Source organism: Phyllostomus hastatus, unplaced genomic scaffold, assembly GCF_019186645.2.
Source record: "Phyllostomus hastatus isolate PE091 unplaced genomic scaffold, TTU_PhHast_1.1 phas_scaffold_182, whole genome shotgun sequence".
NCBI classification, from domain to species: Eukaryota; Metazoa; Chordata; class Mammalia; order Chiroptera; family Phyllostomidae; genus Phyllostomus; species Phyllostomus hastatus.
Genome location: NW_025334013.1, coordinates 26,381,433 through 26,403,433, shown reverse-complemented (window position 1 = coordinate 26,403,433; position 22,001 = coordinate 26,381,433). Strand labels below are relative to the sequence as shown.

General features: G+C 42.5%; 1 protein-coding gene, 1 non-coding gene and 1 pseudogene across 3 annotated transcripts in view; all 3 read left to right on the top strand.

The window, feature by feature from the left end:
• The first annotated feature begins 3,782 nt into the window (after positions 1-3,782).
• On the top strand, positions 3,783-3,955 carry LOC123832384 (annotated as a pseudogene).
• A 3,434-nt stretch (positions 3,956-7,389) lies between these two features.
• On the top strand, positions 7,390-7,494 carry LOC123832407. Its single transcript, XR_006788060.1, has one exon. It is a non-coding gene; the product is annotated as a U6 spliceosomal RNA (small nuclear RNA).
• Positions 7,495-12,703: 5,209 nt separating this feature from the next.
• The window catches only part of TRIT1 (tRNA isopentenyltransferase 1), a 39,950-nt gene continuing 30,652 nt past the window's right edge, over positions 12,704-22,001 (top strand). For both annotated transcript variants that reach the window (XM_045860036.1, XM_045860037.1), the window contains exon 1: positions 12,704-12,877. In XM_045860036.1, coding sequence (XP_045715992.1) covers positions 12,704-12,877 — 174 coding nt within the window. The remainder of the gene's footprint in view (positions 12,878-22,001) is intronic.

Here is a 22,001-nt window from a genome sequence, read left to right as displayed (position 1 = left end):
TAAAATGGGGATAAATGCCCCTTCACAGGGGTTTGGCAGGTGTTAAATGAAGTAGAGGATAAACCACTTTTGAAACTATAAAGCCTTATATTCTTTAGGGTGGGACTCTTTGTACACACCAGTGGTATGATGGCCCTGTTCAGGATATCTTTTTAAAAATTCACAGTGAATTTGTGATATAATGTGATTTTTTCTTCTTCCCTGGATTTTAATGAGAAAAAAATCAAGGCTCCTTTTCCCTCCCATAGTTCTCATAAACTTGCTATAAATGCAAGAGGAGAGAATTTAGTAATAGCTCTTCCTGATAGAGTACTGCCTGTGTCTGAGCTCACTTCTCCATATTATGCCACACCGATCACATGCCAGGGCTGCAGAAGAGGGAACTGTGACACAGCTAGTAAGTGAACGAGTTGGGATTTGAAACCAGCCCCGCCTATTCCACAGACAAAAGTCTCAAATGCTGTGTAGTGACGATGGGCTTGTTTTGTTAGCATGAGGTATGTGGAGGAGGTAAATACGAATTCCATCGCTTAACTGCTTTTTGGGACTCTCTTCATGAGGTCATTGTGCCTGCCACATAGTGGGATGAAGTGAAGCAAATGCTCCTTGACCAGCCAGCCCCTCTGCCCCTTTGTGGGCTGAGAGGGTTAGTCTTGCCCCAGAGGGGCCCCTTCTGGGACTGAAAAGGGAACGGTTGCTGTGCAGAAAGGCCGTGAGCATCAAGGTGGGAGAAGGCCACTTTGCCTCAGCTGCTCCCACCTTAAAGGTGAAACTTGGGTTGGTGTTGCCTTTCTGCATTCCTACGGACCCTGAGTGGAGTCAAAAAGCTGCTATAAAGTCCTCACATTTACCAAGTGCCCCTTATCACAACCTGGTAAGTAAGCAATATCTGCCACATGGTACTGGAGCTTAGAGGGATTTCTTGGTCAGGGTCACATAACAAAATCAGAATCCTAAACCCAGTCTCCTGTCAGGTACACTTTACACTGCACCCTCACAACCCATACATCACCAAACCCAATCCATAAATAGCTGTTTGATAAAAATACCTTGGATTACTGGGTCTCTCTCTTGAAAAGTGATTTTAGAGAATGAGAAATATTGATATCTTTATTTTTGTTTTTTCCCTGGCTGGTGTGGCTCAGTGTATTGAGCACTGGTGTGCAAACCAAAAGGTCTCTAGTTCCATTCCCAGTCAGGGCACATGTCTGGTTTATGGGCCAGGTTCCCAGTTGGGGGTCTGTAAGAGACAACTGACATGTTTCTCTCCCTCTTTCCTTCTCTAAAAACAAATACAACTTAAAAAATTTTATTTAATTTTAGACATAGGGGAAAAGGGGAAGAAAGAGGAAGAGAAACATCAATGTGTGGTTGCCTCTCATGTGCCCCCTACTAGGGACCTGGCCCACAACCTAGGATTGTGCCCTGACTGGGAATTGAACCAGAGACCCATTGGTTCTCAGGTTGGTGCTCAGTCCACTGAGCCATACCAGCCAGGGCTAAATACCATCTTTAAAAAAAATAGTTACAGTCAACTGTTCACATCCTTTTTATTGATTGATTGTGTTTTGAGAGTATATTTATTAAAGCCAGGGCCAGTGAAACAAAGGAAGGGCTTGAGGTGGAAGAAGCAGCAGGACAGAGCCTAGGCAGTGCTGCTTTGGCTCTAGAAACATTACAGGGAAGAAGGGAGCCAAAGTGGGCTGCTCCCTGGAAAGTCAGTAAAGGGGGCCTTGGAAACAGGTTGGGGGGGGCGGTGAGCCTGGGATGAGCTGCTGCCACCCATTGCTGCCCTAGTAGCCAGTCTCATGGGGACCCTTAAGAGTTTAGGTGAGAAAAGATGCACACCTAGGAGAGAAGAAAGGTGCGGGCATGCTCCAGAAAGCATGCTCCCATCTTTTGAGGACATTCATTAAGAGACTAGTTTGTAGGACTTCTCTTCCTTTACTAAACCTTGAGAGAATTCCTGGGTCCTCAATAAGATAGTAGAGACTCAGATATAGGCATAATGCTAGTAGTTTTACATATCTTCATCCTCACAACAAACGAGAACAGAATAGTGTCGCCCTTTTCACAGATAAGCAAACCGAAGAAGCACAGAGCCGTTCACTGGTAAGTCGTTATCTCTGAGTCCACACAGCTGTAGCACCAGCCGCCCAACTCTAAACTTCAGTTCCTTGGAGTCCTACTCTGCTGAGAAAGGAGTGGGAATAAAGCCATCTCCTGGTGGGGAAAAGAGGGTGTTTCTGGAATGTGAAGCATTTTAATCTCCTTCCTAGCTTATTCCTACTGACTCCTACCTCTATCTTTGTCCAGAAATAGTCAGGACTTTATTCCTGGATTTCAGAATACGGGCCCAACTCAGTGATGTGGACAGAGTAAGGCGCAGCTGAGAAGCCGCTCTTGGTGTAGAAAAGAAAGGTCATTATCACGTTAAACAATAAAAGGTTAACGCATATGCTTAACCCTGCCCCTATTGGCAGCTATTTTAGGGCGAAGCAGGCAGGTCGAGTGATGTTAGACATGCTGAATTTGTCTAACGTGCTCCTCGGGTCAGGACATTGCAGAATATTCACTTTGGAAAGAGAAGGGGGATGGGGATGGCTTTGTGGATTTGGAAGGTGATAGGAGATAGAGAGTGGAGAGAGGTTCCCTTCCAAGAGTAAGATAACCAGTTGGGCAACGTTGAGGACTGGGTGAGTGGGGAGGGATGAAGGGGAGGTATCTAAATGTGTCAGCTGAAGTTCCGTTGGGGTGTGGACGTTTCTACTTTAAGCCCAGTGGGCAGCTCTTGTTAATGTCTTTATTTAGAACTGCTGCCAAAGGAATCAACTGTATTAATGTTACCATTCTTTTGTTTGGGAAGTGTAAATATGTTCTTAAAGTCTCTATCAGGTGAATTACTAAAAACCACAAGACTCAGTGCCAAGGGTCCAGTAGGTGCCCAGGAAGTGACGGATCACATTCAAACTTCAGGGAAGCAGTATGGTTAAGTGGTCTCTCACACCCAACAGACCTTAGTCCTAAATCTGGCTCTGCATTTTCCAGCTGCATGGCCATGGGAAAATTATTAACCTCTCCTAGCCCTAGTATCTGTAAAACAGGTATAAAAATAGCACCTGCTTCGCTGGATTGTTGTGAGCAATAGGAAGTCTTAGTAAACAATTAGAGGTTCTTTGTAGTGAGTTTAGACCATTGCCGGCCACACAGTAAGCATTCCATGGGCATGTTAGCTATTATCTTCTTTTCCCAATTATTTTTATTATGGCAAAATACACATAACAAATTTACCATCTTAACCATTTTTAAGTATTCACTTCAGTGGTATTAAATCATTCATAATGTTATGCAACCATCATGTCCAGCACTATGCATCTCGGTAACTCTTCACCATGGAAAACTAAAACTCCATCCCTCTTAAACAATACCTCCCTGCTCTCCCCTTCCCCCAGCTCCTGGCAGCCACCATTCTCCTGTCTTTCTGGGTTTTTTTTGTCTCTCTGATTTTGACTAAGTAGCTCATGTAAGTGGAATCACACACTGTCTTTTTGTGGCTGGATTACTTCACTTAGCATAATATCCTCAAGGTCATCCATGTTGTAGCATATGTCAGAATTTCCTTTTTGAAGGCTGAATAATATTCCATTGTAGGCATATACCACATCTCATTTTGCTTATCTATATATCTCTTAGTGAACATTCGAATGGGTTCTTCATCTTAGCTATTGTGAATAATGCTGCTGCGAACATAGATATACGAATATCTTTGAAACCCTGCTTGCGTCGCTTCTTGCATTTTGGCTAAGAGCGAGTGTAATATCTGTTCTTATCAGTTTAATATCTGAAATATCCTCTAACCAAGGACTGTATATTAAATGGATTTGTGGAGCTGGGAGATGGAATAGAACCTTGCTCTGTCCAAGAAAAAAAAAAAGAAGCCCCGTTTTCAGTTGTTTTGAGTGTATACCCAGTCGTGAAATTGAAGAGTCATGTGGTAATTCCAGTGCTAATTTTTTGAGGAAGCTCCATGTGGTTTTCCACAGCAGCTCCACCACCTTACATTTCCACCGACAATGCACAAGGATTCCGATTTGTCCACATCCTTCCCAATACTTGTTATTTCTTTTATTGTAGCCATCCTAATGGGTGTGAGGTAGTAATTCATTGCAGTTTTGATTTATATTTACCTCATGATTAGTGATGATGAGCATCTTTTCATGTGCTTATTGGCTCTTTGTATTTCTTCTTTGGAGGAATGGCCATTCAAGTTCTTTGCCCATTTTTGAATTGGATTTATTTTTATTATTATTATTATTAGTTTTAGGAGTTGTCTATATATTCTGGATACGTTGGCAGCAAAGCGGCATCAGGTGTTACACCGGTGGAGTCAGACTAGACCTTGGTTCAGCGTCCTCAGTTCTTGAGTTCTGGCTAAGAAAGATTTCAGAGCCAAGACTCAACTTGTAAGAAAAAGTTTATTCAGAAAGTCACAGACACAGAAGAAGTGAGCTGTAGGAGAAATGGGCTCAGGGAACAAGTTACAGAGGCAAAAGGAGGGCCCCTGGAGCTTAGGAGAGAGAGAAAGGAAAGGGTTCCAAGCCTGCGGGGGAGGTGGGGACTGGAAAGAGCAGTGGGAGTGCCCCACAGAGAGAGTCTCACCGGGTCCTCCAGCCTGAGGGTACAGTGGTACCTCGGTACTCTTCCTTAATTCGTTCTGGAACTCATGAAGAGCGCTGAAGCTGAGGAGTACCGAACAATGAAGGGTCTTCTCTTGTGGGCAGCATTGTGACTCAAACAAGTTTTAGCAAGTGCGACGAGTCACGAGCAAGCGCCGAGTACTGAAACAGATTATTGTCGTCAAAATGAGACAAGAACAGGGTTTGATGTTCCGAAGCTGACAAGCACCGAGGTATAACTATCTATCTGGAGGTCCCAGGGGAGGATCCCAATAGAATATGCAGCAGCTTCCCAGGTGTGTCCTTTTGGGGTTCTGGTCTCCACTGACTGGCCAGTGCCCGGCAGGGAGTGATTGATTAGTCAATGCAGCTGGTCCGGATGTCAGCCATGCTGTTGCTTGCCTGGTTTTGCTGTTTTTCTGGGCCCGGAGCTGAAACACAACTGAGGCCTTGATGCATTTGATGTGGGTCAGAACCTCATTGTCCTGGGGGCTGAATGCTTATGAACTATTCTCTGGCCCCCTTGTATTGTTCCCCCTTCAAGAGGGTCGAGCCTGCATGACTAGCAGCATTGCTAGGGCAGGAAAGGTCAGGGGAGGGTCTGAAATGCATGACCATTGATATGAAAGGTCAGGGGGGTCTATACCTCCTTACCAGTGAAATGCTAGGGGAGGAAAGGTTACCATGGGGGTGAGATCCTTGTTTTCCCAGTTTTGCCTGGTGCTAGGTGCCCTCAGTGCTTTCTGCCCAGGTGATTTTCTGTACCTGGCCCACCATCCTTGTTCTGCTCCTGTCTGTCTAACTGCCTACCACAGGTGTTAATCCCTTATCAGAGATATAATTTGCAAGTATTTTCTCCCCAAATGATTAATGTTATTTAAACCATTGAACCAGCCACACCTAGAATACAGATTCATCGCATTGAAAGATGACGGACAGGAGGGACTGGTAAAATAAGAAAGCTTTCCAGAAGGAGTGCCTTGAAGTAATCTTGAGTACACATATTGATGCTGCTCAAGAGGCAGTGAATTATAGAGGAAGGAGTAGCCAGGGTTGGGGAGACTGAGATAGGTGGAGGAGAAAAGGAGGGCTAAGACCTGACTCTGATGGGTCCACAGCATCCCATGACCCTTGGCGGGCAGGAGTCGCACGTCTGTGAAGCCGTTGCACATATGTGCCCTCCATTTGTCCTTACTTGGCGCTGGGTTGCCTTCAATCTGAGTTAGAGTCAACCGACTCCATTCAATCATTAAATCCTCTAATTCCTCTTTTATTCAGGCAGAGATTTTTAAAAAAAATATTTTATGTATTTACTTTTAGAGAGGGGTAAGGGAAGGAGAAAGAGGGGGAGAAAAACATTGATGTGTGGTTGCCTCTTGCTCACCCCCAACTGGGGGCCCCTGACCTGGCCGGAAACCCAAGCATGTGCCCCGACTGGGAATTGAACCAGCAACCCTTTGGTTCTCAGGCTGGCACTCAATCCGCTGAGCCACACCAGCCAGGGCTCAGGCAGAGATTTTTAAACTCTAGTGTGTTTTTAGACTCTAACCACCTCCAAGACCCTGATGTAGTAGGTCAGGGCCAGAAATCTACATTGTTGATAAGCAAGCAGGGAAGTGGAGTCCTGAAGTCACACTTAGAAAAGCATTGGAATAAGGGGTTAGAGCCAAGTCCTGCAGAGATACAAATGTACAAAAATATTCACAGAAGGTGGTATAGATGGCATATTACAGGGTTGGGCAAAGTAGGTTTACAGACGTGATGCAAAACACAGTTTATTCTTGTATTATTATTTATTAATTATTGTATTATTTTCCATAATAACAACTGTAAACCTTCTTTTGCCCCACCCTGAATAATGGTTAAGAGCAGGAACTTAGGGTTACTGCTTATGTGATGTTGGGCAAATCACTCCCCTCCCTCAGTGAGTTCCCTTCTTCTCTAAAATGGATACAATATTAATACCTACTTCATAGAACTGTTGTGAAGAATAAATAAATTATATGTAAAGTACCTAAAATAGCATCTCCCACATAGTTAAAAGCAATGAAAATGAAGCTATGGTTCCTTATGGAAGTTTGTGAGCATGCAAACATGATTACAAAATAAGGCAATACGTGTTTCAGACAAGGGTTACAAGCCTCAGAAGGGGAAGAGAGCACTTTGCTTGGAGTCATTAAGAAAGTTCTTGTTGGGGGATATTGCAACTTTGACTGGAACTAGAAGCGTCAGTAGTATTTGGCTAAGTGAAGAGGAGACGCTGTTCTAGGCTAAGGAAATAATAGCTTTGGGGAAAGGGGATTGGGAAGGTTGTGTGGAACCCAGGGAAAGGGGAGACATCTGGTCTGATTTGCTGGCTGAATGGTCTCATTTTTACAAAACAAGAGGGATTGCACTAGATTTCTAAGAGGATCCTTTCAATAGCTAACATCCTCTGTGATTCTTTGAAACAGGAAAAGAAACTGATTGTGGTTTGGGACACAGAGATTGAAGTGGTGGGGTCACCCAAAACAGAGGAAGTGGGAAATGTGACACTGAAGCTTTAGAAAAGGGTTTGAAATGAAGATACAAGCTTGAAACTCATCAGGATACAAAGATGATGAAGACCCAAAATGCCGAGCCGTGAGAAAGAGAACGGGCCAGAGGAGTACAGGAGAAGGCTCAACAGAGTCCTGAGGTGCTCACTTCGGCAGCCCACATACTAAAATTGTAATGATACAAAAATAAATAAATCAAACACAATTGGAACAACACAAAGAAGGTTAACATGGTCTTTGCACAAGGTGACATGCAAATTCATGAAGTATTCCCTATTTAACAAAAGAACAAGCCCAAAGTCTAGAACTGGCAAGGACCTCCGAGGGCTCTGCATCTTTCCCCCTTTTGCACCTGTTCCACTCTGACTTTGCAGCCTTCGGGGATGCTCCATGGTATCCAGGCTCTCTTAGAGAGCTGAGGAGGCCCGAAGTGAGCACCCTTTGAGAACATTCTGGTGTACTCTGAAGCAAACCATGTAACTTAACTTTAGGTATAACGCAAACCCTACAACATAGTGAGCTCTACTCTATTCTTCCCCTGGCTTGTTTTGAGTAATTCTGATGCGCCCAAATTTGAATGAACCAATCACCCATGGAGACAGCAATTCACCAAACCAATGGAAGGTGTGATTACTCACAGGCACTGTACTGGGTTGTGTAATATCCCCCACCGAATTCAGGTTGATCCAGAACCTGTGAATGTGACCTTAATTTTGAAATAGGATCTTTGCAGATGTAATCAAGTTAAGTCAAGTCGTATTGGATTGGGCTGGGCCCTAGTCCAATGACTGGTGTCCCGAAGAGAGGGAACTTCGCAGGGACGTGCAAAAGGAGAAGAGGGCCATGTTAAGAGAGAGGCAGGACTAGAGTCACCCTGCCACAGACCAAGTAATGTCAAGGATTCTCAGCAAGCATCAGAAGCTAGAAGAAGCAAGGACAGACTCTTCCACAGAGGGAAGCATGGCATCATGGCCCTGGCATCATGGCCCTGCCCACATATTGCTCTTGGACTTCTGGTCCCCAGAATTGTGAGAGAATGCTGTTCTATTGTATAAGGCCACCTAGTCTGTGGTTAACTTGTTATAGCAGCCCTCGGAAATGAATACAGGTACCAAAGTCATCATGAAATACTCCCAAAGGAAACAGTTTTATTTAGGATGCCTAATTAGTATGGGGTTAGGTTGCAAAGGCACTTTGGGTTGTACCAAAAAGCTAGTGTTTGTCTTTTTTTTTTTTTTGGATTGTTTTATTTATTTATTTTTAGGAAGAGGGGGAGGGAGGGAGGGAGAAAGAGAGGGAGAGAAACATCAATGTGTGTGGTTGCCTCTCACATACCCCAAACTGGGAACCCGGCCTGCAACCCAGGCGTGTGCCCTGACTGGGAACTGAACCTGTGGCCCTTTGGTTTGCAAGCCAGCACTCAATCCACTGAGCCTCACCAACCAGGGCTAGTGTTTGTCTTTGACCCTACTTTCTTCTCTTACCTTGGAAACAGATGCTTCAGTCTTCCCATGGCACAATCTTCCTTCTGTCCAGACTGCCACAGCGTCCACCAGAATTCCATCCTGAACGTTTGAGCTTTCTGGATGCTTCACTTTGAATGGACCTTCCATTCTAATGGTTTCACCAGTAGCCTTCTTTCTATGTTCCTTTTCCTAAAAAATAAAATAAAATAAATTATTATTATTTTTGTTAATATTTTTTAAAATTTCATTTATTTAATTTTAGAGAGAAGGGAAAGGAGGAAGGAAGAAAGGAAGAGAAACATCCATAAGTTGCCTCTTGCACCTCCCCAGCCGGGGACTTGGCCCGCAACCCAGGCATGTGTCCTGAATAGGAATTGAACCGACAACTTTTTGGTCTGCAGGCTGGCGCTCTACCCACTGAGCCACACCAGCCAGGGGTAAAATAAATTATTTAAAATATGCAGAGGATAGAAAATAATATAATAAACCCTAGCTGGGGTGGCTCTGTGGATTGAGTGCTGGCCTGGGAACTGAGAGATTGCCGGTTGAATTCCCAGTCTGGGCACATGACTGGGTTGTGGGCCAGGTCCCCAGGTGGGAGCATGCAAGAGGCAATTGATTGATGTATCTCTGAAACATCGATGTTTCTCTCCCCCTCCTCTCCCTCCCTTCCCTTCTCTCTAAATCTAAATAAATAAAAACATATTTTTTAAAGAAAATAATAAAATAAACCATTATGGGTCATCACCCAGATTTCCCTTCTGCCTTTCTGCACTTATCCCTTTCTCCTTTTCTGCCATGTTCGCGTGTGCATCCAACCCAACGTACTGCCCTTGATTCCCTAAAGAAGGTGAGGTAGGTTCAGAGGACCCCAGCCTGACTACACAACTGCCCCAGGGTACATACAATACTCACACATTGTGGGTGACAGTTAGGTAGCTGGCTCTGGACTTCCAGAAGCACAGGCAAAGAGTTATTACTCCAAGTAATCTGAGCATCCCCAGTACCTCATTCCTACATTTTAGATAGGCTCTTCCAGACTGAACCTGTCCCAACATTTTTGCCTTTTCAACTAGTTCTCTGCCCATAATAACCTATAAGCAGTGGAGTATGTTGGAGATGGGCTTCTGCATCCTTCACTTCTACGTATAGACACACACTTTAAGTGAGAGACTCCCTGTTCTCCTGAGCTATCTTTCAGAATAGATTGAGCTACATCCCATCTGACCTCACTCATAAAAGGAGAGGGGGTCAAAGCTAATACCTGAGCATGACTACAAATAGCTTTCCTGACTCCCTTTTGGTGGCTTTTGTGTCCTTATTACTTTGCAAAGCTTCCCATTAGAGGGTTTTATGTTGTGTTTTTAGAAATACTTATTAACTCTTGGTCATAGACTTTAATTTCCCAATTTTCCCTTGAACTTAATCTCTCCATTTAGGATTTCGAGTTACAGATTATCCTGCAGGACCTAGTCTTAGTATAATTTAGAGTTCAGAGGATCATTAGGGGGACAGAGGTACAAATAAAATACTGAAAAGGTATTATAAAATGTGTTCCCATTCTCTTTGGTAGGACTGATAGAATGACAATAAATGGAAATGGTCCGATGTTTTTCTCACTTCTCATTTATTTTGGGCCATGGGCTCCATTCTGATTTAGGAGTATTTCCTGCTCAGCATTTTAGTGATAATTCTCCCCATGGTCTACAGGATCCCTGTTCTCTTTGTTTCTATAGCAACAGTCCTGTGTTGCTTGGCGAGAAGCAATTTTCTGCTGCTGTGGTAAAGCCCCATTTTTTCATTTCTTTCTCCCCAGTTGCCTTGGCAACCAGCCTCTCCTTCTTCTGGTCTTTCAGTGGTAAATTCCACCCCCCTCTTTTTTCCACTCTATAATAACAGTCACCTGGTCGTGACTTGGACAGTCCTTTCCCATCTGTGAGTGAGCATACTCTGTCATGGTCAGATTGTCATCATGAAATTAGCCTCCCTTTTGCTTTATTTGCATCATTTATTTCTCCAGCCTGTCATCTTTCTGTTGGTTGTCATGGTAACCATACCCCCTGAAAGTCTCCAGGCAAAGGCTCAACAGTTAACAACCATCATGTTGAGAGTGTCTGCCAATATGTGGCCACACATTTTGATTTCAAAACCAGCCCCAGGCAGGTACCACAAATTGGAGAGAACAAGGCTTTTGATCAAAGCAGATTGGATTGAGAAAGGAGGTATGGGGATCCTAGGATCTGGTGTTCTCCAAACAAAAGGTGGCTACAAAAGTGGCTATTATGCCGACGGTGATTTAAGTGATTGAGGAATGTATTTGCAGTTATTCCGGGCAGGCCACATATTGGCAGGCACTCTCACATATGCTCTAAACTTCCAGGAGTAAAAATTCCTCTGGCCCAAGGGACCCTGGTGATGTGATCTGAGAGTTAGACAGAGATAGGTAATCTCAGGAAGAAAGCAATAAACTCTTAAATTGGCTAAGAAGGAGTTAACACAATAGGTATTTAGACACTTGTGCATTATTGAAAATTTCTCTGCTGTTACGCTGCTGCTCTCACCTCTTTAGTAAGGCAGATGGGGTGTTACTATTATAATAATATAAAGTATTAAACAAAAGGGGGTTGTTATGTGCCAGGGCATTGTAGCAGACATTTTTCAGGCATTATTTTTTCCCTGTAATAATCCTGACAAGCATTTAATGATACCGAAGTAGAGGCTAAGAAGTAAAGTTATTGTGTGAGGCCACACAGCTGATAAGTGACGCGGCAAGTATTTGAACCCAGGTCCATCTGATTCCAAAGCCCTTTCTTTTTTTTTAAATATTTTAAAAAAGATTTTATTTATTTATTTTTTAGAGAGGGAAGGGAGAGAGAAAGAGAGAGAGAGAGAGAAACATCAATGTGCGGTTGCTGGGGGTCATGGCCTGCAACCCAGGCATGTATCCTGACTGGGAATTGAACTTAGACACTTTGGTTCGCAGCCTGCGCTCAATCCACTGAGCTACGCCGGCCAGGGCATCTAAAGCCTTTTCTTTTCTTTTCTTTTTTTAGAGAGAGGGAAAGGGAGAGACAGGAGATAAATTTTGATGTGAGAAACATCGATCTGTTGCCTCTTGTGCACATAACCTGAACCAGGGACAAACCCACAACCTTGACATATGCACCGGAAATTGAATCCTGACCTTTTGGTTGAGGAGACAACGCTCCAATTTAGCGACCAGCCAAAGCCCAAAGCCTTTTCTTAAAGGTTGTGGAGTCCCCTGGATTTTGGTCCTGTATGGTCCTAATTTTCATCACCTCCATTTTTAATCTGACGATTGCTATTACTTTATCCTTTCTGCTTTCCTTATTTTTCCTCTTCACATTTTGTGGGTGGTTGACTTGTTTTTCCTCTTCTCACCCCATCTCTTGCTTGCATCCTTTCTCCAAAGAGATGGGAGGTTTTGCCCTGCCTGCTGACGGTGTCTGACTGCGTTGTAGGGTGAAACATTAGAGCAGCCACTCTTGCCTCATCACAGGAAGAATGCCACACTTCTGGGCTGACTGCCTCCAGCACTAGATAAGCAAGCCATTCCCCTCTCCATTTAACAATATTGGGTGCCTATTTGGTATCAGGTACTGTGCTCGTACTGGAGATGCAGCAATGACCCAGAAGCTGCTCCTTGCTTTTATGGAACTAACAGCCTGGAGTGGAAAGTCAAACAAAAGAGAAGTCTTGGCAATTTATAATTTTATATTGTAATCAATGCTATGAAGAAAAGTAACTGGGTGCTGTGAGAGAATAATCGGGGTAGATATCTTTTAGATAGGACTGCCATCCCTCACGTAAGAGAGTTGGGAGTTGAAGCTCTGACACCAGCGAGTTGATGGCAGTCACGTCCGGAGCCTCTCAAGCTTGGGGACCTCGGTGCCACAACTCCCTCCTCCCCTCTCACCCTCCCTACTGAGCCCTACATCTGCGCAGGCGCAGTGCCGGTTGTCATGGGGACAGCCACTTCCGCGCAAGCGCAGATGTCTTCAAGATGGCAGCGGTGGCGGCTGCACGAGTGGTTTCTGTGGGCCCTGGGCTCCGGGGCCTGCCACGGACTTTGCCGCTTGTGGTGATTCTCGGGGCCACGGGCACCGGCAAATCCACCCTGGCCTTGCAGCTAGGCCAGCGGCTCGGTGGTGAAATCGTCAGCGCTGACTCCATGCAGGTATGACAGTACGGCTGGCCTCTGGCTTGTGAAACCCGGTGGCCGCGTGCAGGCCTCTGGTCAGGGGGATACCCTGTGGCGTGGGGGTAGTGAGTGTACCCCGACGTTTGTGGGGCGGAGGAGGTAGGTGAAGGGAACCCATAGTCACTAAGCGCCCACCATCTGTCAGACATAGGGCCAGGCGTTTCATTTTTTTCGTCTAATTTCTCGCGACAGTTTGGTAGGCACTATTATCTTCACTTACAGATGAGGGAATTCACCTAAGGAGGTGAAACAGACTTGCTCCATGTCACGCAGCAAATAGGTAGAGGAGGTAGTCTTTGAACCTACAAGGTTGACATACAGGCGTCCAATAAGTGCCTTTTAGATGAAAATTATTCTAGTTTTTGGTATTTAGAGTGCCCAGCGACACCAGATAAATCGGTTACCATCTGTGGGTTTCTGCTGAGGGAATGGAACAGGGTGGATAGTCAGGAGACCTGGATTTCCAGCACCTAATCGGCCATCGACCACGTGATTTTAACTGTTTTGTTTTTTGTTTTTGGATGTTATTTATCTGTTAGGTGGAGAAAATACTACCTACCTCCCAGGGCTGTAGTGGTTAAATAACTGAGATCCTGAGTGTTAGAATGAAGAGCAGGATGGCCTGTTCTGAAAAGGCTAGGCATTTGGTAAATGCTTGTTTTAAAAAGCTGAGATTTAAAAAAAATAAAAATGCTGAGATTTTTAACCTATTGGCTGTTGGGAAGTAGGAGGCTTTGTCCTCTTCCTTGAGTCAAAGGGAGACCCAGAAGGAGTGTAGCACACACGGCGCCTGGGAGTGCGTGTGTTCAGATTGAGAAGGTGACATTTCTGGTAAATCTCTGATGGAAGTGTTACCCATGCTATTTGCTGAAGAGAATTTAGAGTAAGGAGTTTATTTATAGAGTAAATGAGTTGCTTGATGTGAAGTGCCAGGCACTGCACCTAGCACCTGATGGGTGTTTGTAGGGAGGGGTGGCCCTGTCCCCTGTACCTCTTAAGTCTCTAGGCAAGGTTTCTACCTGCATTTGTTCATTTGGGGTGATAACGACCATCAACACATTAAATGATTAGGATAACTCAGCAAATATTTGTTTGCAGTCTTTACTTTGGGCCAACTTCAGGAGACAGACTTTAACTCAAATCTCAGCCCTATCTTTTCTAAGCTATGTAACTTCAGCCTTACCTCTTCATACCCTTGCTTGTTCTTCTGTAAAATAGGAAGAATAATGTCAACAATATAACATTATTGCGATGGTTAAATGAGATAAAATATGTAAAGCACTTAATACAACATATGGCACATATGTTGTATGTTGTATGTGGTAAAAGTATGGTAGGTGCTGCGCTGGCTGCTGTGGCTCAGTTGATTGGGTGTGTCCCACAAACTGACAGGTTGAGGGTTTGATTCATGGTTAGGGCACATGTCTCGGTTGCAGGTTCCGTCCCCAGTCAGGGCACATGTGAGAAGCAACCAATTGATGTTTCTCTCTCACACTGATATTTCTCTCTCTTTTGCTCCCTTCCCTTCTCTCTGGATTCAATTATAAATAAATAAATACATACATACATGCATACATAAAATGGTAGGTGCTATTTTCTGAAAGGCCCTCTTGGCGAGACAAAACCACAATCCCTATCCCAAAGAAATTTTAGTGCAGCCAAACATGAGACAGAACAGTTATTAAGTGTTTGAACTGAGATAATGATGCTTTACAAGGTGGACAGGGTTGGGAGAGGAGAGCCTATAAGTGTTACATTTTATGATAAACCATAGAATTCCTGAGAAGGGAGAAATCAATGAAGGGTGGCATAGTTATGGAAAGCTCTCTGAAAAGGAACTTGAAAGGTAGGTGAAGTTTGGATAGATAAGAAAGAAGAGAATATTTGTTGACCTGCTTTATTAAAATGGTACATCTTGGTCCATTCAAGTTTTTCGTGCGATTAAAAGTAATTAGAATACAAGAATTAAATTTTTCTTCTTTGGGATGCCATGAGGATTAATTAATATATGAGTAATACTCTCATTACTTTGATGATTATTGATCTTTCTGAATCAGCTATAGGTTGTATTTAATTTTGATTACGTCTTGGTCCCCATTGGAAAACTTTGACCTTTGATTTTACTTTTCAGTCCAAATAATGAAATAAAGTATCTCTGCCTCATTCACTCTGAATATGTCTGGTTCATCATCTCTGTCTCTGCTTACCATGCCCCTGGAAGGGTAGTGCTGCTTTGCTTGTGTTTTGGCCATGGAAGGAGATGATGCTTTTCAGTGACTTGAGGTTTACTCAGAAAATTTCTGGTAAGCATGTGAACAAAATGATGTTTTTTAAATAATTTTTTATTTACTGATTTTTGGAGAGAGAGAGAGAGAGAGAAACACAGATTTATTGTTCCACTTACTGGTTGATTCTTGTATGTGCCCTGACCCAGGATTTTACCTGCAACCTTGACATGCATATAGGGAGGACGCTCTAACCAACTCAAGTACCCAGCCGGGAAAATGACATTCTTAATATTGGAGCACCAGCTCCTTGAAAGAACGTTGTCAGTTTTGAATAAATCTAAGGCAGAATAATAATAATAACAACAACAACAACAAATTTGTGTAGCACTGTTTATCCTCATAATAATCTCAGAAAGTAGATGTTTTTATTTCATGGATAAGAAAGGAGGCTCAAGGTCTTAAACTAAGCAGCCAACCTGGAATTGAACATAGGTCTCTCTACTTTCCATGCCCAGTGCCCTGTCCACACAAAGCCACCTCCTTTAAATGAGGCAGGAGTTGTGGGATTCAGTCTTTAGAGAGTATTTCTTTTTTTTTTAAGATTTTATTTATTTATTTTTAGAGAGGGAAGGGAGGGAGATAGAGAGAGAGAAAGAGAAACATCAGTGTGCGGTTGCTGGGGGTCATGGCCTGCAACCCAGGCATGTACCCTGACTGGGAATCGAACCTGTGACACTAGAGAGTATTTCTTGTATGCCACTTTTCTTTCCCAAGGGTGTGCTGCATTGTAATCAGGATATAAAATGCATTTTAGGATTTATATTGTGAATCATAGTATGAATTCATAGTGATGTCTGTCAAGTGGAGTGTTGAACTGTGTGTCAGCCATATGATGTATTGCTTAGGTGCATAAAATGAGCTGTAACTAGATATAGATATAAGTTAATGTCATTAATTCAGTGATCGCAAGAAAATGTTTACTGGAGCAAAGGGAAAGCTTGGCCTTGTGGAGAGCCTAGACAGAGCAGTAAACTTATTTGTTGTAAGAGCTGCACAAACCAAAGGGTGACCAAATGGAAAGTGTGATAGAAAGTTTTTTCAAGTTTTAAAGTTGATCTTTTTAAAATCTAATATTTGCATTTTAATCCCTTTTGGAATACTGTCCAGAATTTTGTATTTCAGAATTGTACTAGTAACTCAGACAGGACTGTAAAATACTGCCGTAAATCTTAAATTATTTTGTACCTCATACTTGGTGTGTCATCTCTTTGTCCTACCTTAACTGTAGGGTCACCCTGAGGCAACCCCTACCGGGTCAGGGAAAGTGCTTGTTTTTTGTAAACATTGAATAAGTAAGCTTTAAGTTATTGAGGTAGCTTCTTTGAGGTCAGACTACAGTGGTTTTAAGGGTAATAGGTCTATGGTGATAATACTATCATGGAGCCTAATATATAATGAATTGCCTCTGTAGCTAGCCATGTAGCATCTGCAGGTCTTGTCTCTTGCTTCCTATTCTGTTTTTAAAAGGGTTTTATTTATTTATTTTTAGCTAGAGGGGAAGGGAAGGAGAAAGGGAGAGAAAGAGCAATATGTGGTTGTCTCTCGCATGCCCCCCATTGAGGACCTGGCCTGCAACCCATACTCATGCACTGACTGGGAATTGAATTGGCCGCCCTTTGGTTTACGGGCCAGCCTTCAGTCCACTGAACCACAGCAACCAGGGCCTTCCTATTCTTACGTATTATTTGTTGAGTGGAAAGTCAGAACTACTTGCTTAGGGACTCTTGCTAGGTTCTACTGTGGATTCTGCCTGGCAGGTCTGACAAAGTGAGAAACAACATTTGTGCTTAATTTTCTGAGTTTTTCAAACCCCAGTTTCACAGATTATAGAAACATAAATACTCTTAGTCAGCAGTAAGAGTCTAAAGTCAGGGAGGGGCAGGTAATACAATTCTGTTTTCCAGGATGGAAAGACTAAGGTACAGAAAGATTAAAGAGCAGACTGGAGATCATACTGCAAAAGACACTTGCACACCTGGGAATTGGATCTGGGCCTTCTAACTAGTGTAGTGTCTCATATACTGTGGGAAGGTGATACTGAAGGTCTTCTTTTCAGTCTGAGTCTTTCTCTTGGCATGTAAATTCAAGGTACAATGCTTTGCCTTCAGCGACTGGATGAAACATTTGTACTGAGAAACTCGAAAGCACTTGCCAAAAGATGTACAATGACTGCCAGGAAATACAGGCCACTAAGTATATGCCAAGAGAAAATAAACAAAGTGTTCTATTTGGGTTTATAGTGAGGAAGTATCTCTAATGCCTCAGCTCTTGAAGTCATGTAGAGAAGCAGTAGTCTTACATGGGAGCACAGTTCCTTTTGGGTTTGTGTTCGTCTAAACCTGCAAGAGGAGAAGCAAGTGATTTTTTGGCAGTCTGACTAGTAAGCAGGTTGTGTGGTGTTTAATAGGTGTGGAGTTCTGTGTTCTTTTTGTCTGCTTTGGGATGTAATTTAGGAGCACTGTTTTTTACTAAAAGACTATTGTCTGTCTCATAGTGGTCAGGGGAGATCTGGGATGCATGGGGAAGGATATGAAAGGAGGGATGGGATGGAGAGTGGATCTCAGAGGCTTACTAGGATATGAAATAAAAGTCAGCAAAACCTGTTAACCAGAAGTGGGGGCTGTCTGGAGGAAATCTTTTCTTTTTCTTTTTCTTTTTTTTTAGGTTTTATTTATTTATTTTCAGAGAGAGGAGGAGGGAGGGAGAAAGGGAGAAGAACGTTGATTGGTTGCCTCTCGCATGCCCCTAACTGGAGACCTGGCTTGCAACCCAGACATGTGCTGACTGGGAATCTGATCAGCGACCTTTGGGTTCGCAGGCTAGCACTCAGTCTACTGAGTCAGACCAGCCAGGGCTCTTTTCTAAACTTTTTTGTCCTTTGTTATTACTTACTGTTTGCTTTTTTTCTTCGTGGAGGCAATCTTTATAGATTATTCATTTATTTACTTATTTATTTTTAGAGAGAGAGGGACAGAAAGAAACGTGGATATGAGAAACACCCATGGATTGCCTCCTGTATGTGCCCAGATCAGGAATCGAACCTGCAACCTTTCCATTTCAGGACAACACTCCAGTCTCATTGTGTTTGCTTTTAATCCTCCCCAGAGGACATGCTTATTGATTTTAGAGAGAGGGGAAGGGAGGGAGAGAAGTATCAGTACCAGAGAGAGAAGATTGGTTGCTGACCAGACCCAGACCTGCAGCCTAGGCTCATGCTGCCCTGACTAGGAAATGAACCCACACCCTTTCTGCTTGTGGAATAAGGCCCAACCAGCTGAGCCATAAGGGCCAGGGCTCATTGTGGTTTTAATTTACATTTCTCTAATGGCTAATGATGTCAGGCATCTTTAAATGTGTTTGTTGGCCATTTGTATATTTTTCTTTAGAGAAATAGCCATTTAATAAAGAAATAGCCATTTAAGTCCTTCTCTCATTTTTAAATTGCTTTGGTCATCTTTGTTGTTGAACTGCACACATTACATTTGGATACATATTGCCAGACTGCTTTCAAGAAGTTTTGTACCAGTGGTATGTCTGTTTCCCCTCACCCTTGCAGTTTGTGTATTACCTGTCATTTTCATTGTTGTCAGTCTGATTAACAAGAAATGAACTTCCTTTCTTAGGTTAGTTGTCTTTTTTTAAATTAATTAATTAATTTATTTTTAATCATTGTTCAAATACAATTTTCTCCTTTTTACTCCCAATCCATTCCCCCCTCCCACCCCTCCCCACTTCCCTCCCATTACCACCCTCCCCTTAGTTTATGACCATGTGTCCTTTAAGTTTGTTCCTGTGAACCCTTCCCACTGTCCCCTTAAATTCCCTCTACTCTCCCCTGTGGTCACTGTCAGCCTGTCCTCTATTTCAGTGTCTTTGGTTACATTTTGTTTGTTTCTTTGTTTTGTTATTTAGGTTCTTGTTAAAGGTGAGATCATATGGTATTTGTCTTTCACTGCCTGGCTTGTTTCGCTTAGCATGTTTTCCAGCTCCATCCATGCTGTTGCATAGGGTAGGAGCTCCTTCTTTCTTTCTGCTGCATAGAATTCCATTGTGTAAACGTACCATAGTTTTTTGATCCATTCGTTTACTGATGGGCATCTTGGTTGCTTCCAGCATCTAGCTATTGTAAATTGTGCTGCTATGAACATTGGGATGTATAGGTTCTTTTGAATTGGTGTTTTAGTATTCTTAGGATAGAGTCCCAGCAGTGGAATTGCAGGGTCAAAAGGCAGATCCATTTTTAGTTTTCTGAGGAAGTTCCATACTGCATTCCATAAAGGTTAATTGTCTTTTAAGGGTACATTGATCATTTGTTTTTCTCTTTTGAAATTCCTGTTCATACCTTGTTGTGTCTACTTCTATATAATGGTTTTCATTCTTGTATATATTGATTTGTAAGAGCTTTTTGTATATTGCAGTTTTTAACCATTTGTACAGTCTCATGCATTGGAAGTTTGTTTTTTAGTTGATCATTTGTCTTGACCTTTATGTGTGTGTGTTTTGTTTTTGTTTTTGTTTTTTTGGCACAGAAGTTTCTAATCAGTATACTGTACACTTTTTAGGAGTACAAGTTAGTTTTAACATTATTTTAGAAAGGGTTCTTGTCTGAAGCTTATAATTCATTTAACTGTTGGTACTTACAGATATAAACAAAAAGTGATGTTGACTCTGTAGTGTAAATGAAGATACTCCCAGGGCCTCTTTGCCTTCACTGTGCATTCCTGTTGCTCTTCTTGTGAAGTTCCTTTCACATACATGTAGGTAATTGCAGATGAAATACGGGATTCTGTATTGCCCATGCTTAGGTCTGGATACCTTTGCTTAGCTATCCAATCAGTAGTTTCCTTACTCTCTTTTGGTGGGGAGAGGGTTAGTTTACATCTTAATACACAGCACAATACTTGTAACCGTGGTTCTTACTACCAGCTGCACATTGGAATCACCTGGAGAGCATTAAAAACTAGTGATGCCTAGGCTTATAGTAGTCAGTAAATAGCTATTGATTATTATTAGATGACTGCTTACCTCTTCAGGTGCCAGTATTCTCTCCTAATTTATAGTTAATCTTTATTTATTTTTTATTTTATTTTTTATACTTACCCAAGGACATTTTTTATATTGCCTTGAGAGAGAGAGAGGAAGAGAGAAAAACATCAATGTGAGAGAGAAATATCAATTGGTTGCTTTCTTGTACATGCCCTGACCAGGGAGGGATTGAACCCACAACCTGGGTATGTGCCCTGACTGGGAATTGAACCCACTATCATTTGGTTTATGGGACGACACTCCAACCAATTGAGCCATATCAGCCAGGGCGGGTTAATCTCTTTTTTTAAAAAAGTTTTTTAAAAGATTTTATTTATATGTTTTTTAGAGAGAGGAGGAAGGGAAGGAGAAAGAGAGGGAGAGAAACATCAAAGTCTGCAAGAAACGTTGATCAGTTGCCTCTTGCACATCCCCAACCCTGGGCCTGGCTCTCAACCCAGGCATGTGCTCTGACTGAGAATTGAACCTGCAACCTTTCAGTTCGGAGGCTGGTGCTCAATCCACTGAGCCACACTGGCCAGGGCAATTATTTTATTTACCACTTAGTAAGATTGATAACTTGGGAAGAGTGCATACACGTTTTACGTAACAGTTTGAGAAGCATGGCCTTATATTATGATTTAGTCCCTTTTCCCTTAGAGATAGGGACAGGAAGAGTGAGAATCATGATCTGCACTATAATTCCAAACCACTCCTCTCACCACACTGACTGAACAAGTCAGGTGCAGGTTCTGCCACTCACTGAGCATCTTAATCAGTCTTAATTTATTCAGTACGTCTGCAGTTGAATTTCTGCCAAACACAGCTAAAAGAACTAGTTGCCTACCATGATATTCCTGCAGCTAATTCATTCTTTCTAACCTAGTAAAGTATAAATTAAAAAAAAGTCATCTTTTTTATTAAGAAAGAAAAGTTAACCAAGAGACTGACCTTTTCCCTACTCTTCAGTCTCTCTTCCATTGAATAGTCAAATTCAAATTCCTTTAATCAAAAAGTAAAATCAACTTTCTGGTAAGTGCCAACATTCTTTAAACAAATAATTTTTTCTTTCACCCTCCTATGCCAAAACCTTCATTCTGAAGCAGCTCAGACTATCAGAATAGGAAGGCATGTTAGATGTGAGGACACTGAGGTTTCAGGGGAGCAAGTTGATTTCCCAAAGCCACAAAGCTGATTTGTACAGAACAGAGATTAGCAGCATAGTGGAAAAAGAGCACTGACTGTAAAGTAAGAAGACATGGATTCAAAGTTTGCTTCTGCCACTAACCAGCTGTGTGACTTTGGGCAGGTTACCTACCCAATGTGTCTGTTTTACCCAAATTTCTATTTCCTCATTGATAAAATTAGGGCAACATAACTTCATAGAGGATGAAACTTAGCATAGGATCCTAGCAATCTATCTCAGACACCAAGTATTCATCGAATATATTCTATGTATAGGCACTGTGCTAGGTGCTGCGATTAGAGATAAAATACGCAATTTCTTTCTTCAGAGCTTGTAGTCTGGTGGGGGGAGAGAAGTATTTTATTTTACTTTATTTTCTTTTTATTTATTTTTTTAAATATATTTTATTGATTATGCTATTACAGTTGTCCCATTTCCCCCCTTCTCTCCCCTCCACCCTGTACCCCCTCTCCCACCTACATTCCCCCCCTTTAGTTCATGTCCATGTGTCATACTTATGAGTTCTTTAGCTTCTACATTTCCCGTACTATTCTTGCCCTCCCCCTATCTATTTTCAACCTACATTCTATGCTACTTATTC